This window comes from Mycteria americana, chromosome 11 (assembly GCF_035582795.1).
Source record: "Mycteria americana isolate JAX WOST 10 ecotype Jacksonville Zoo and Gardens chromosome 11, USCA_MyAme_1.0, whole genome shotgun sequence".
In the NCBI taxonomy this organism is placed as follows: domain Eukaryota; kingdom Metazoa; phylum Chordata; class Aves; order Ciconiiformes; family Ciconiidae; genus Mycteria; species Mycteria americana.
Window position 1 is genome coordinate 16,135,548 of NC_134375.1, and position 16,394 is coordinate 16,151,941.

The 16,394-nt window shown below is 38.2% G+C and overlaps 1 protein-coding gene across 1 annotated transcript in view; it reads left to right on the forward strand.

The window, feature by feature from the left end:
• The window catches only part of TAFA4 (TAFA chemokine like family member 4), a 50,869-nt gene extending 40,985 nt beyond the window's left edge, over positions 1 to 9,884 (forward strand). The window contains exons 3-4 of the mRNA XM_075513662.1: positions 87 to 242; positions 9,733 to 9,884. Of these exons, the coding sequence (XP_075369777.1) occupies positions 87 to 242; positions 9,733 to 9,884 (308 nt within the window). The remainder of the gene's footprint in view (positions 1 to 86; positions 243 to 9,732) is intronic.
• The last annotated feature ends 6,510 nt before the right edge of the window (positions 9,885 to 16,394 follow it).

Here is a 16,394-nt window from a genome sequence, read left to right on the forward strand (position 1 = left end):
ATCTTGTAGGACTGTGCGAACCAGCTTTTTCTTTATGCACTGATGTTTTGTTTTGCTCTCCATCACTTAATCTCTGCAATTATTAGGCCAGCACCAAGTCAAGCAAGGGACATGCGAAGTTGTGGCAGTGCATCGTTGCTGCAATAAGAACCGGATTGAAGAACGATCGCAAACGGTCAAGTGCTCCTGCTTCCCAGGGCAGGTGGCTGGTACGACAAGGGCTCAGCCCTCGTGTGTGGAAGGTAAGCAGTCTCCTGCTCGCTCATTGATTCAAGTTTAGTCTCCTTGATTGTTTGACTTCCTACTGCCTCAAAAGCATAATCCTTCCTTTTGTTAATTTTGGAAACATCTCTGTGCATTCATGATAATGAGTCTGTGCATAAATCTGGGTGTAATTAATCCTCTTAATATATGTACTTGTCCATTTCATGTCTGTGCCAATAAAACTTCTTAATTTTTTTCACAGAAGAATTCTCTTTAAAGCTAGTCTGAAAACAGAATAAGCCAAGAAATTCAAGCTTATGATATTAACCCTTCCAGTTGTTTTTAGACTTAGTAGCTTGGCTGAAAAGTCACTGGATAATAAATGCAGCCCTGTGACTGGGCATGCAGATAGGGCTGGGACATCTGACTTTGAGAGCTGTTCTCTAGGTGGATGTTTTACCATTTTATGTGCCTAATGGTCTCGTATGTTGGACGTCAGTGCTATAATAATGCCTCATGTCTATTCAGTTTCATGTGTTGTAACCCCAAATACGTTAGAGTATGGAGAGCAGAGCAAGCATACTGCTGCACAGGACACAGTGTCTGAGCTAGGTCACCTACCTGATGAGAGAAAAATGTGGTACAGTTGCCTTAGTCCATCACCTTCCTGGGTAGATGTTGAAATCCTCACAGAGCTCAATATTGCCATCCTTATGCTTTTAGCAGTATAACTTACTCAAAATTAAATTGATTATATATACTAAAGCTAAAATCTTACCTTGATTGTAACGTTGACCAGGCATTCTGAGGCTATATAAAACTTGCCTCCCTGAGGTTCGCTCTGTACCTCACCCCCACCATTTTCCTTTCTGGCTTACCAGCAGTTCAGAAATTGTGGGTTACCCTTCTTACTTTTCCCACCAGGAGAGTCTGTTCCCTGGAGAGGCTGCTGCTCTTCTTAACTTAGTAAACGGTTACTCCAAGACAGATTTTTTTTTTTTTTTTTTTTTTAAATAGAAAGTCTAAAAGTTACCAGATCCCCATTTCCTTAATTCATAAGCAAGACCCTTCTGTTTTCATTCTTTCACACAAAATTGCAACCTTTACAAGTTAAATATAAAACAAAAGCTTTAAAATCCAGTTTTTAATATAACATTCAGAGATATTTAGTTTTAAACATAAAATTCTAAATACATGAAACATCTGGGTTTTTTTAACCTATTATCTGTTTTGAGAACCTGTTATTTAAGAAAGTAGATTTAAAAAATTTTTTTTTTTTGATGCTTAGTCTTTTTATGCCTTGTAACTCAGGAACACAATCGACTTTAACTGTGCAATTTGTTAAGTAGTTTTCTTGTCAAATCAGAAGTACCTTCTGTATTTTTAGGTGACACATCAAACAGCAGAAATACTTTTACGTACAACAGATAATAAAAGTCAGGCATTGTTTTAAACTTGCTTAAGGATTGCAAAGGTGATACTGTCTTTCCATGACAGAAAGATATACATGCATGATACAATAGACACTTAATTCCGTTTGTCAATGCAAATAGTTGCTGAAAGAATTTAGTAGCTGTTTTTTCTTCAAGTATAGTTGAAATTAAATATGACAAAATATTACGAATATAAGATTTTGGTTTCTAAAGTGGAAGCCTTTGATTCCCCCTCACCCCTTAGGGTAATGCTTTAACATGCTTCGCTTATTTTTGCAAGCATATGGGACTACAGTCAGTGTTATTCAGTTGCTGTAGCACGGAAACTATAACTGTCTTTCCTTAGCCTCAGGATTAGATGTGTTTTCTCCCACTCTATACATATCCTTCAGTAGGCTTCTACACTGTGGAAGCCAGAAACAGTTTATGTCTTGAATTTGCATATTTCAATCTGATACAGACATTTCATTTTCTTTTCCAGCACCTTTTTACTGAATGCAGGGCTGTTTAATTTGCCTATATTTTGCCCTGAGCTTAAAGGGAAGGACATGCCCAAAGCACAGAGTTACTTTTCTAACCAAAAGAAAAGGTTTTATGGAGCAATTGGCTTGCAGTAGTCTTTTAAAGTATTTTCTTTGAACTTCAGACCTTATCCAGTAGGAGTTATCATTTACATTAGGGCAGCAATTATCTCTGTACTGTTGATCATGCATGGCATGCACATGGTGGTTGGTACCTGCAGTTCCTACCTTAAATTAAAGAATCATAGAATCTCTCAAGTTGGAAGGGACCCATAAAGATTATCGAGACCAACTCCCTGCTCCTCGCAGGGCTACCTAAAACTAAATCATATGATTAAGAACATCATCCAGACATTTCTTGGAACTCTGACAGTCTTGGTGCAGTGACCGCTTCCCTGGGGAGGCTGTTCCAGTGACTGACCACCCTCAAATTACTTATGTGCTAAACTGTGTTTGGACAAAATGAGAAAACAATGTAGTTCACATTCATTGAGTGTGTGTCCAGAAAGTACCACCCACCTGTTGTGTCAGACTACACAGTTTTTATTCATACACAGAGAGTTGCTTCTACCCATTGGAATTCTTGGTAAAAGTAGGCTAGTACTTACTAAACTTGCTTAGTAGTTTTTATAGCACTTCTGTTTGGATTTAGAAAATATATTCTATTTGGCTTTTAGCCTCTTCTACACACACTCAAAAGGAAAATATCTCTGTGCAAGTCATGCTGGAAAACAATAGTAAACAGGGTGAAATCAGTTGCCTGTGAACTTTTCAGGGTTTGCATGTTTCAGTTGTTCTTGGGCAGCCCCAAAAGGCCATTGGAGCAGAGTAAATGGGATCGTATTTCATGTTCTATGCAGAGTAGGAGCCTTTGTAAGGCTATTGGAATGTAATTATGTTTTCCTTTCTTGACCAAACAAGCAGATGGTTATATAATTAAATAATTACAACTAGTTTTGTTGAGATCTGCATGATAATTTTACAGAAGTCTGCTTCTCCTTGCTATTTTAAAATGAAGGTCTGATTTCTGGTTTAGAGTTAACAACCCAGGAAAGCAAGAGTTGATTCTAGCTTTTCTTTAGGCCAGGCAAGCATATCACTGGTCATAGATAGTAGATGCCCCATGAGAAATTAAGACTACTGCAAGAAATAGGTTCTTACAGAATATGGAAGACTGCAAAGATCTGGGACTTTAGCAAAGTCTAGACAAACTGTACTTACCATTCTGTTCTGGACTCGATCTTGACATTTGAGTAGCTTTCTGCTATAACCTATTTGGATTTTTTTTCCCCAGTAAATTGTAACCAAATTAAAATAAGCCTTTCTCATTTGAAATTTATACATCTGTTTTTAGTATTTTACAAGTTTTTAATTTAGTTGGGTATTTTTCCTTAGTTTTCTCAGTCTTGCAGCATATGGGTTTCCTGACCTAGATCCCACTGGGTTTCAGTGACAGCTTGTTTGTTAATTTGGGTTGGGGTAGAGCCTAGTTCATCAAACAGTGCTCCTTGTTGATGACTATCGGGCATTGTGCCCTTTTGTATATATAGCCCATGAAATAGGCTTATAAAGCCCATCATCTTGTTTTTTAGGATACAGTCATAGGCCAGCTGGATATTTACATTTTGAATAGGTTGACAGATGCTAAAGAATTTTACACAAGGTCAGATTTAAAGCAGCAGTTTATTGGAGCAGCACTATATGTTAAGGCTAAGTCCTGCTCAAAGAGGTAGTGAATACATGTACCAGTATTCACACCTACTAAAATTGCAGGAAAGCCCCCTATTTGAGCCAAGTCAGAATGGATGTTTGCATAATTACATTTAGGCATACACCTACACATAGAAGTGCCATTTTTTCTCATGATACGTGCTAACGAGGAAACTAAGTACTTTGGCGTTACAGAAGAAATGATAGATATCCAGGTGAGTTCCAAGGAAAAGGTGTTGAAGTGGTGCAGAAAAGAAAATAAAAGCTAGTTAAATCTTGCAAATACATAAAGTGAAAGTCTTAAGTGCCCTGATTTCTACAAATCAGTCCTTTTCCATGTTGTGCAGTAATACTGTGTTGTGGGTCCTAATTAACATTTATAGAGTGCTTTGCATTTCTACAGTGTCTTTCATATTGGAAACTTTAAATATCGGTAGTAGTAGAAGTCAAAGTACTTTGTTTAAAAAGAAAGATATGAAGGTGAAAATCAATGTTTGTTATAGACTAAGATCTTCCTAGCATTTTTACAAGCACAGTAAAATCACTCATCATAGCCTAGATGAGAGTACAGGGCAAGAACTCTTTGGGTCAGGACGTTTTTTATCCTTTGCCCATGATAACACACTTACTTAGATAATTACATTTTGGATGCATCCAACAAGAAACTGTCATTTGTGTATTTGAACTTAGTTGTGAAAGCTATTGACAAGCATTGGCAAACAAAAAGCAAGGCTAGTTCTTCTGTACACATGCACACCTTGTTTTTCTGGGGGTTATTTGAACTTCCAAGCACGGGCCCATCCGATACTTTGAGAAATATTGCTGTAGATAAATGGAGCCACTAAACTCAGAAAAAAGCAGATCATATGAAAGAAAGTATTTAAATATGTAGAGAGGACATACCACGCAGACTGTATACCCTGCCCTGAGTTGTAGCTATACTACTACTACTTGACTGCAGCTACAGAAGATTTTGCTTAGCAAAGGTCAACCCATTCTTCTGTTGATAACGAAATTACATTTAAAGTAGTCATGAGATTTTGTTTATACCCATTTTCTTTATGGAAATAAACATCCTTGAGTAAGTACTTCCAGCTTGTCTAACAGCTACTGCCAAGAAGATAAAACATTAATAACTTTTGTCTGTAGAGTAGCTATCTTAGCTAAGTGTGTTAAATGCCTCTAAGTAAATCATCACCAGCCAAATCATCTTCCATCCAGGCAATTCTATTAGTCCTAGAATTTATGAGGAAACACTCAGATTGGCAAAAATGTGAAAGGGACTAAAGAACTGTTTAAGAATTTTCTGTAGGTCCAAAGAGCCGCAATGAAGAAAAAGGACAGTTTTGGCTGAAAGCCCATCAGGGTTCCAGACTGAAGGGAAGAGAGCATATAGAAACAAGAAAACAAAAAATCAATACATAAGAAATAGATAAAAGAAGAAATAGCTGAGAAGATTTCCCTCCCACTGTTTTTGAATGGATTTCAGAATACTTGAGAATTCAAAAGTATGCTAATGCTGTGTCAGTATTCAAAGAAAAAAGGAAATATACAGTAGAATGAATAGTGTACTGAAAACTTATATGGAAGAAAGCTTAATCCAGTAGAGTAGGAAAGACATCTGTATTTGTCCAGACTAAAGACAATACTAATTTGTTTGTTCCAAGTAGAACACACAGAAATCCTTAAAAAAATAATACTGGCCCATAATGCGTGAAATATTGACACTGCTAATGCTGAGGTGGATCAGTATCACAGTTCTTTTGGTAAGAAACAGGATGGGGAGGCACTTTCTAACTTATTGTTAACTAAAGAAGGTGCTACCAACATCTACTGGGATTAAACACCCCCCCCCCAATTCTGATCCTGGGTATTTTGTAGTCCTAACAAGCTGGCTAATAGATCTCTGCTCAGTTGTTGTAATTCAAAATGTATTTCAGAATACTTGGGTTATTCTAGAAGAGCACTAGTATTGTGTCAATTTTGAGAGAGTAGGCAGCATGGTCTAGATACTTAGGGACAACTGAGGCTGATCTCAGTCCTGTGCGAATAACTGAGAAGCTGATATAGTATCCAATCAGCAAGGAATTCCTGGGGTACAGGTCACAAGAGTTTGTGACTTTCTGAGAAGAGATTTGCCAGACACAACTGATTTCATTTCCTGAGGAGCTTTCAAGACTAATGCAGGTAGTTTCTGCATGTAAGGCCGTGTTTTCCAAGTTACCTTGGAAGCTAATGTATAATTTATTCAACTAAAGATTTGGTTACTAAATACATTTGAGGATTTAAGTCTTATTTTTTGTAAGCTATTTAATTTTGAACCATATGCCGCTGCGTGCACTGCTCAGTGTCAGTTACCTAGCATACCTCAAAAACACATCTCTCCGCAGAGTTATCAGTAGGAAGTGGTAGTCAAATGGCACATCCCTACTGGGATTTCACAGTGCTTAGCTCTACACCTGACACTGCAACATTTTCAGCAGTGACCCGAAAGCAAATATAGAATCTCTCCTGACAAAAACATGTATGGATTTCATCCAGCGGGGCAAGGAGTAATTAACAACAAGCCCAAGGCAGTCACATGGCATAGTCCTACTCACAGGAAGTTGAACCTGTTTGAAATAACTGCATTAATAAAGACAAATGCATTGTGGTGCAAAACTGAGCGAGTTCAATCAGCTCGGCTTATCAGGCAGAAGATTGAAAAGTTACTGGATTGCAGCATGTTCAATACCTTCATAGGGAGAAAATGATGATTGCTAACAGGTGCTGTAATGTAGGAGAAGAAAGCACAACAGAAGAGGTAGGAAGAGGAAGAAAACTAAGGCTGTGTGTTTCATGCTGAGATTGCCATTTTTTCTGACAGTTAAACAACGGCAGAAGTTTCTTTCTTCACCTGTTCCAGATTGGTTTTGGAAGACACTGTGTAGCCAAACACAACTAGGGGCACAACACAGTGAATTGCATGAGACAAGATGATGTATTGACACCTTTTGGCTTTATTCTCTATGAACCTACTGTTTCCATGGAGTCAGGTTATCTAGGGAGCGATGTCAGCAGAAGATTTATTTCTGGCAGGGTTTCTGGCTGATTTCCAGCAAATCAGATGGCTAATGTCAAACCAAAGGAGTCTCCTTTCCCTTCATAAGGGTGGTTGTGTATGGGAGTGACATAGCTGCTCTCATTTCTTAGAAAAGCCATCTCTTGAAACCTTTCCAAGAGTGCCTCAATCTGAAAAGAAGAGGAAGCCTTTATATCCTCCAGTGAGTTGCACGGTTACAAAGACAACAATAGTTAAAGAACTCTAGCTATGAAGATAAGCCTAAGGCTTTGATGGAGAATTTTAATGGATTAATCTCAGGGGTGTGTTTGACACAAAGAGCTACAGCCAGTTAGGACATATAGATCAGCAGAGTGGACATTACAACTACAAAGAAATTGGACATAAAATGGATGTAAGAATGAGTGGATTGCTACAGCAAAGAATCGGGGATTTGCTGGAAGCTAATGGAATGAGATCTGTATTAAGTATTTCCAAGTGTTGCCATTACTCTGAGGAGAGGCATTTGCACAGAATAGAAATCAGTCAACAGAAGGATTGGAGTCACTTTCTATGAAAGTGTCTAAACAAGAGATGAATAGAAGGTGAAATATGCAGTCTATTGAAGAGCTTGTGGATCTTATTTGAGTTACAGATTGACTCAGCAATGTTTCCCATTCACATCTGTGCTTGTTTTAATGGAAGACGGTACTGCTGGAGATGATGGGCCAGTTTCACTATATTCAGTTCCACATGGTCCACATAGACCAGGAAGCTGCATGGGCACAATTGGTCAAGAATGCTGTGTGAACCCACTCCTGTGCTGCGCTTTTGGCTAGTCAACTAATGCCTTTTTTCTTTAATCAGGTGTTAGGAGCAGGTTGATGCAGGTTGTATAGATAAAAAAAAAAAACCCAAACCTGCTGTGTTTGGTGCATTTTCTGTGATCTCAAAACATTGCACCCAAACCAATATGAAAAAGATTGGATCTAAGGAGTTATCAGAGTAACTGAGGGATAAGGGATATAGGTACCTGCATAAGGTACCTATAAGGTATCCCTTATGAGGCATAAGGGATTCTAGGTACCTGCAGGAGACAGGTGAGTGAGAGGTGGTTTTCAGGATCTGAAGTTGAACTTATGTTTTTAGGGTGGCACTAAATATACGAAAGCATGTTCATGTGTCATAGTGCAGGCAAAGTCACAGCATGTCACCACATCCACACTCACAACAGCACTATGCAGAGCTGTGTAATGCAGTAGCCAGGCTTCCCAGGAGGACTCACTGGCTTTGAAGCACAGCTTAGCTTGCTGCCAAGATCTCCTGCTTGCTTAGGGACCTCTGCACGTGCCCTCAGTCTTTTTGAATCTGGCCTTCAAGACTTGCTTATGTTTACCTGAAATAACTGTGGTATAGAAATCAAAACAAATTTAGAAAGTAGCAGAGAGATAAAATAGATGACTGGACCATATGTCTGGGGTGGAAATGATCCCTCACCTCCTAGGAAGTACAATGAAGTTTCATCTGTTCTGTCAACAATCAATCAGCATCAATGCAAATGATCTAAGATCCAAATGACTGGTCAAAGGAATCATGCATTTATTTTATAATTTTATGAGATTGAAAGAATAGTTTATAAAAGCCAAACTGGTGTTCCAGAAGTATATTTTTCATAGTGCTTTTCATGTAGACTTAGAGTGAAAGTGCAAAACAAAAGTAATTGAGTGAACGTTTCAGCGATATCCTGATGTCAGCTTGCCTGCTTGTCACCCTAATTTGAAGGTTGCAGAAGTACGAATCTACCTTGAAATTAAAAGGAAAAAAGTGCTTTACAAGCAGCAGACTAAATTATTTTTGTTAACCTCTTTTGGATGTGGTATCGTTTAAAGCATGCAATTCAGTATTTTGTGCACATAGTAGCATAACGCAGACTAACTAAATGAACATTTTAAGCCATATTTTATTTTGAAATCCAATTTAGATTATGTAACATTGTGAACTGATATATTTCATAATAATTTTGTGGGATTAGATGAATCTAATGAACAATGCAAAACTGAGAAATGCATGCAGATGTTTGCAGCTGTTTGTGGGGAAAGTATATCTGTTGTTAACAGCAGTATTATAAAGTCATGACTATATTTGTAAAAATAACAAGCATGGTCTTATTAACGGAAATTGGCTTAAAGGTAGAAAATTAATAAATTTGCACAGTTAAGGTGTACTACTGTAGTCTTCCAAAACATACTGCAAAACTGGCAGTGTAACGGCAAGTAGATTTTTAGTTAATAATCTAGTGCTTTCCAGTGATTTCCACATTCTTCTCTGCACTATTTGCTGACAGACCTCACATGCTTACATCTCTGTGCAATTCTATTTTCTCACCCAGTGAAGGGAGAAACTGGCATTTCTCCATCCAGTCTCACATATGCATGTCCGGGTTAAACAAGAAGCCTTAGTTTCATTCTGCTTTATAGCAGGTACTCGACTGAAGCATGTAAATGAAGGAGGCAAGTCATCTTTGTAGCCAGTGGAGATGGAAAGGCACTTCCAGAGGTCAATTCAAATGTTGGAGTCAGTCTCTGGGTGGTGCTTGCCTGTCTTCGCTATTTGCATACGGCATTTACCCTTCTGTGTGCTGGTGAAGTTTTTTAGCTACATTTTTAGCTCAAAAACAATCAGTGTGATAAGCTGTTAAAACAATAACTGTTGGTTTCTACCTTTGTAATCAAGCAATTGAACAGCACAAAGGCAACCTCCCTACTAAAACCAACCATTCAAAAAAAGATTGTATTCTATTTCTCTTTCCTATTTCTTTTTCTAGCTTCCATTGTCCTACAGAAGTGGTGGTGTCATATGAATCCTTGTTTGGATGGAGAGGACTGTAAAGTGCTACCAGACTATTCAGGTTGGTCTTGCAGCAGTGGAAATAAAGTCAAAACCACAAAGGCAAGTACAGATATCGCCTATATTTAAGGGTGGCAGTCTGGTGATAGCACTTGCTTATTGCATTGCATCTGCAGGTGTGAGCACCAGTACTGGACTCCTCAATGTTTTGGAAAGCGGTGATTAAAGCAATTGTTCTTAGAGAGGGAAATGTTGGGTCAGAACTGCCCCTTCACTGCCAGCCTAGTTAAGTTATTGGGTGTTGGAGTCAAACTGAAGAAGGCCCTGCTTCAGTCTTTAGTGAGCAAAGAAACTATTCTGCTGTGACCAGTGCTAGAGCGATAATCATATTGCAGGATCAATTCTTCAATTTGCAGACTGAGTACATGGATCCAAGGTCTTTCCCAGTGTCACCTAAAGTTAGATTCCTGTGCTACTGGAAAGCCCTTTTAGCTTTTCAAAGTAGCAGCCTGTCTTGGGAGTTGTTGAGAATCTGCACTGATGTCAGTGGGAACTGTGGGACACTGAGCACCACTGGAAATCAGGCTGGTTCAGATCATTTCTAATTACAGGCTACCCTGTAGATGGCCTGTTTTTTAAAAAAAACTTTGCTCTGCCATCCTATTTCTTAATGAATGACTGGCAGAGAGAAAATATGTCCTCTGTCTGCTTAACAATCTAAAATGAGTTCAGTGCATTGAAGTTCAACAAGTCATAGCAAACTGCATATCTAAATATATCATAAAACGGGAGTCTTTAGCAGGCAATAGAAAGGAAAGACATATGCTTAGCTTTTCCCTTTACAGCCTCTTCTAGTTGGGAATGAATGTTGTTTAGGTTACAATCTGAGTTAATACGTAAATACTAACACCAAATATTGTTTAATAATGGCTGTTCTAAGGAGTGAAAACTGTACTACTTTCTGGATGAAAGAGAGAAAATTAGATGGTTTGGGCAGCTGTGGTGTGATATCGGTGGTCTAAAGCCCAGTTACAGGCATTGCACGGTGGCAGGCTCACTGGAAAACTCTGACCAAACCAACGAGTCTGGAAAACCCTATTTCTGTTTTTAAGATCAGAGGAATTGTTGCAAACCAATGTTATTTATCAAATGCCAAAGATGTAGTCTATAGTGTGCCTAGGTCCTGCTGTTCTCCTGTGAAGGATACTACACCTGAAAGTTGACCTGCACACTCTAGAATCAGTATGGGTAACTGGCAGTCAGTTATTGCAAGATACAGATTACCCTCAGCCTTTAAATTTTTTCACAGGCACTGACTTTTAACTACTCATATATAGATAAGGGGTAGTGTTGTAGCATCACCCTGAAGGGTGCAAAGTAGGAGTTTAGATATTGAATAAGACAACTTTATCTCTGGACATACCAGAAGAGAGCTGGCAATTTATACCAAAAGGACCTTATTGGAAAAGGGTAAGCCAGGGTTAAATACCCTTGATGCCTTCAATACTAGAGGGATGAAGGGTAGAACAATGAACTTTATGTTGGCATTGACGACTGAAGGCCTGAGGCGTCAAGTCCTCATTCATACAGCTGTCTCTTCCTTCCTACCAACAGTTGCCTTTTAGTTCATTGAGGTCAACTGACCACATGAGTCATACAGCCTGTGTTCATGACTCTTGCTCTTAAACAGTGAAAAGAGGCAGCCTGTGTCAATGGGAGTTTACTAATACAAATTTGGCATGGATCATTTATTTTATTTTCCATGACAAGTATTGCAACCAGCAAACTACAGAATATGGTAATGCATTCTGATCAATTTAGGGATGTCTTTATAAAGCTAGAGTGGGACAAATCATCCTGCCTGCAATTAGACCTGTGCAAATTCATCAACTCCAGTGAGTTTGTGTGGGTCTAACAGAGGGCAGAGTGTAGCAATATGAGTGCAAGCGTTGTTTCATTAAACTCTTCCTCTACTTTGCTGGGATGCGGAGTAATGCATTTTGCATTGATTTTTATCACCATAGGAGATTTGTTTGAGGGGCATTTAATTGAAAGGATAAGCAGACAACTGTCACTTGTGCTTAGATGTGAATTATTCTACTGTATTACTGACATGAGAACTGTTCATTTTCCTGCATGGTTTTGTTTTTCTTTCTTTTGCTGCCCTGTGTTGTTTTAGATTTGAGCATGTTAAAGTAGGATGGTATGTTCTTGTGCATGCGGCTAGCAACAGCATAAGGGAGATCATGATTCTGATTGGTGTCTTGGAGTACTGCAACAATATAAATGTAGATATGACTAATGAAGTTAGTGGTTAAATTTACATTGAAAAGAGAGTCCTAACCTTTAACTAGTGATTGACCATGTTAGAGAAGGGAATAGGCAGACTTCCTTAAAGGGCAGATCCCTCAAAAAGGTGTCTCAGTCCCTCCCTTTTTAATTAATCTTTGCTAGAAATTTTTTCATTGTTTGCTGTATATGTTTTATGTGTGGATACTTCAGGGAGATAATTACTTTCATGCTTTTAAATACTTTGGGTTTGACCCATAAAAGCTTTTTCCATGCATTTACCTGTGGTGTTAGTAAGTGAACCCTGAAGAGTTACTTTCGGAGGCTGGGATTTAACATAGCTATAGCTTCAGTAGTAGTGACATTTCTAAAAGCCAAGGACTTGTCATACTATCACCAAGTTGTTGTATTCCTGTAGTTAGCTTTTAGTGTTATACCTTTTGAGAATCAGTGTGAAATCATGAAGTTTGTCTTCTTTATTGATCCAAGTAAGAAAGGACATGATTTGTCCAAGGTTTTGTGGGTGAGATTCATTGTGCCCAGCTGCAGGCATGTTTCCATGCAAGCTGACTTGTTTAGGATTCTCCAAAGTCACGTGGAGAGGAATGGGTGATCTCACAGCATGACTGTGCCCATCCACAAGAGTGTTCCCACGAGTACTTCTTTCTCTCTCCTGTACCTTAAGGAAGCCCTGGATGACAAGCTTCTATGTAGATATCTGCTTGCTAGACAGCAAAAGCTGTGCTACAGAATCTGTCCTGGTATCTGTATTTCCTCTGTAGGTATTTTGCCTGTTTTGTGAGTGGTTTTCTTGGTCTACCAAGATATAGTTGTTGCACAAATATAAAGAGTAATGGTAACTCCAGATTCTGAACAGAAGCTTGTGGCACAGGTAATATTGAACTGGAAGGAAAGAAGAACGGAAAGAAAATTTCCCTTGTAATAGGGAAAAGGAAAGTATGACATACCTTATTTTTTTATGTTAAAAAATGAACCAAAGATTTGTCCAAACTCATCTCAATCAACAAAATATGTATTAAGTGCATTATTAAGACTTTACACAAAGAGGACTGTATGAACTGTCAGACCAGTAGTCCAAATGGTACGGCAGCCTGTGTGTCTCAGTGTTGGGATTTAAGAATCAGAAAGACACAGCAAAACCCTTGTGGACAATTATAGAAAATGTACACATACATCAAATTCTTCCAATTTAATAGTTGGCTTATGTCTAAAACACGAGAGTTGAGATCCATTCCATATTAAATTTTTTTTCTATGTTATGTAGCAAAGATGATCTCATTACCATTTAAATTTCTAATCAATTTTTAAAGCTTTCTAAGACCCTGGGATCAGTGCTAGTTGGGACAATGACTTCCACAGGTTAATTATACACTGAAAGAGGAAATGCCATTTAATCAACTTTAAGTCCTCTACCTTTTCATTTTGTGAAAATATTAGAGTAACTTGAAGTATATGAAGCACAGGAGACTCCTGACACTACTCAGTATTTAGATGAATAGTTAGTAGCTGAGTGGGACAGGTAAAACAGGAAAAGCTGAAGAGCTCATATCTTACATCAGTTACCTCAGGGAAGGAAATAAAAACTTCCCTATGCTGAGTGTCTGTTTAGTTTTGTAACATGTCTAGACACTACAGAGCAGAGCTGACAAAGCTTTCCTCCTTGCAGGCTGCCTATTCTCATCCGTTTCGAGGATGGCAAATCTGACGTGACCCCTCCTCACTGTGAAGCCAAACCCACTGGCTTTGCACAGCACTGCGTGCGTGCGTGAAGGCTTACACATACATCCCTGAAGCACCTGACTGAGTGCGCATATGGTTGTAAGGGGAAGAGACCGTGGGGTCCCGTGGGAGAAGTGCTATCTAGGAGTGGCTTCTCCTGCAAAAACAATTCATCCCCTCTGCAGACCATGTTCTGTCTGATCCCCAGTTCTCTCCCATGAGATGGACCACTGGGAGCGGGTAGCAGTTTGCATGAATGGCCCTTTGGGATGTAAGTCGTACACTTGTGCTGTAGGCGTTGGTGTTGAAAATGATGCTAAGCAAAATAAAGCAGAAGGAGATTTCCACGAGATGTTGGTGGCAAATTTAATAGTAAACAGCCATTTTTTTTAATCTGTAAATCTCCCTTATACTATTCAATAACAGTGTAATTAACATTTGCATATAGATTCTGCTTCTGTGCAAGGTGTGTAGGTATGGCTGGCGTAAGTTCATTCATGATTTATTCATGTGTACAGTTCCTTTGCGGCAACAAAGCACATGCTATCATCCTTGTTTGATCGATTCTCTGTAGGTAACTCTTTCCTCTCCTTTTATAGGTAACACGGTAGCAAAGAATAAACCTGTGGGTCACTACCAGAACAATGGCATGTGCAACTGTTGCTTGGCTGTTACACAGAGACCCTTTTTTGTGATGATGCTATTGACTTAATTCTTTGAACTTACAAAATTAAGTCAGCAAAATGGAAAATGCTTCTCCTTTCAACTGTGGCTGCAGTTCCTGAACCTGGATTTTGCTATACAGAATGGTACATTTTAATTTCACAAGAAAAAGCAAGGAGATTTGGTTCTACCTGAAATGCACCTTGGATTCCCAAGGATCTAACACCTGGCAGAAATTCATGGAAATATACACCTGAACTTCTCCGGTGCATCAAGGATAAGACTTTCTTAATGACACTAAGACATGTAAAATTGTTTTAAATGAGTTTTAAAATTGTTTAAAATTGTTTTAAATGAGATTGTGAATGTAACCTAGGGGGTCATAGAAAGAAAATGTTTATATTAGAACCGATATGGATGATCTTAAAGGTATTTTCTGACCTAAATGATTCTAAGATTCTATGGATTGGTCTGAGGTACTTCTCACATACAGTACAACATGAAAATACAAAGCTGATCCTGATGCTAAATGAGTTGACGGGACAGTGTTAGGGAATTATGTCTTAGTGTATTTTCAACTGTGATTTAGTAACTATCAAGGTTGTATGAAGGTGAAAAGATGGAACTTATAAATCAGTAGCAATTATTGTAGGGCATACTTTGGTTATATCTGTGCAATTAGATTTATTTCCTTAGATAGTTCTAGGTAGTTTAACTTTTAAATTCATAAGTGATGGCCAGAAAGCATGAGGAAGAGACAAAATTTGAAAGTAGACATAGTTTTTCTTGTCCTAAAATAAATCCATTCTCTAGGGGAATAGCAAAGTATACGTACGTATTCCTTGCCTCTTTGAATCTAGATATGGAAAATAATTTAGCCATTAGCTAGAAATATTCAGATGCCTCAAAAAAAGGAGAGCATGTTTGTACTGCATAAGGAGGAAGGCTTACTGGAAGGAGGGTAATTTGTTTGGATTTTCATAGCTTTGGTTATATCCTAATAGGTAACATACTTAAAATTCATAAGCAAAATTCTAGATAAAAGTGAATCTTCACTTTCAGTTAGTTCTTGTTTAGAATGATTATAATAATTAAATGTCCAGTTCCTTGACAGACTGAATTTCCAAGTGGTTACATTTTGTGACACATAATTGTTCCATATTATTGCAGATGCATTTCATACTGTTTTTCTTATTTGCCTGTTACAGTTTTTTGTCATCAGTCTTCATAAATGGAACAGTAAGAAGAGATGAAGCTGTAGCCAGTCTGTTCCCCATTACATCTTTTTGTGACTTAAGATGCACTGAAACAGACTAAAATGCAATGATGCAGATGGCTATCATGCAGATGAACTGCTGCTGACCCAGCTACTGAATTCATTGTTATGCTTTATGTAAATATTAGGGTAACAATGTATATCTTAATTTTATACAAACAGAAAAGCCAAAAAAAAAAATTGAGTGTGTTCTACTAATTGAGGTCATTGTGCATAAGCTTTCTAGTTTATGGGAAAGATAGCATCAGCAGTGTGAAGCTGTTCAGAGTAATAATTGTTCGCTTCTGATTTGCTGGAGTGAGTGGGAGTATTCAGCCAGGTAATTCCATTGAAGTCAGTGGTGGGAAGATCTGGCCCTGTGTTTTTTGGTTTTGATTTCTCTGGTTTAGTTCACTTTCAATTATGTATTTGATTACAGCTGGGATCATAGTAGTCATTGTACTCGGTGATAAGTAAACAAGAGATTTTCTGCTCTATGCTTGGACAGCTGAACAGTTAATAGACTCTGCTTGCTCTAATGAGCTCTACATTCCTAATATTTTTCCATTGTTTTGATTTTCTGATTAAATTTTAAAATTACCTTTACTATTTCTACTGTTTCTGTGCTTATGTATTCAACAATGTCATCAGCGAAGATCATTTTCATTTACTATTTGTACAATGTTGAGCCG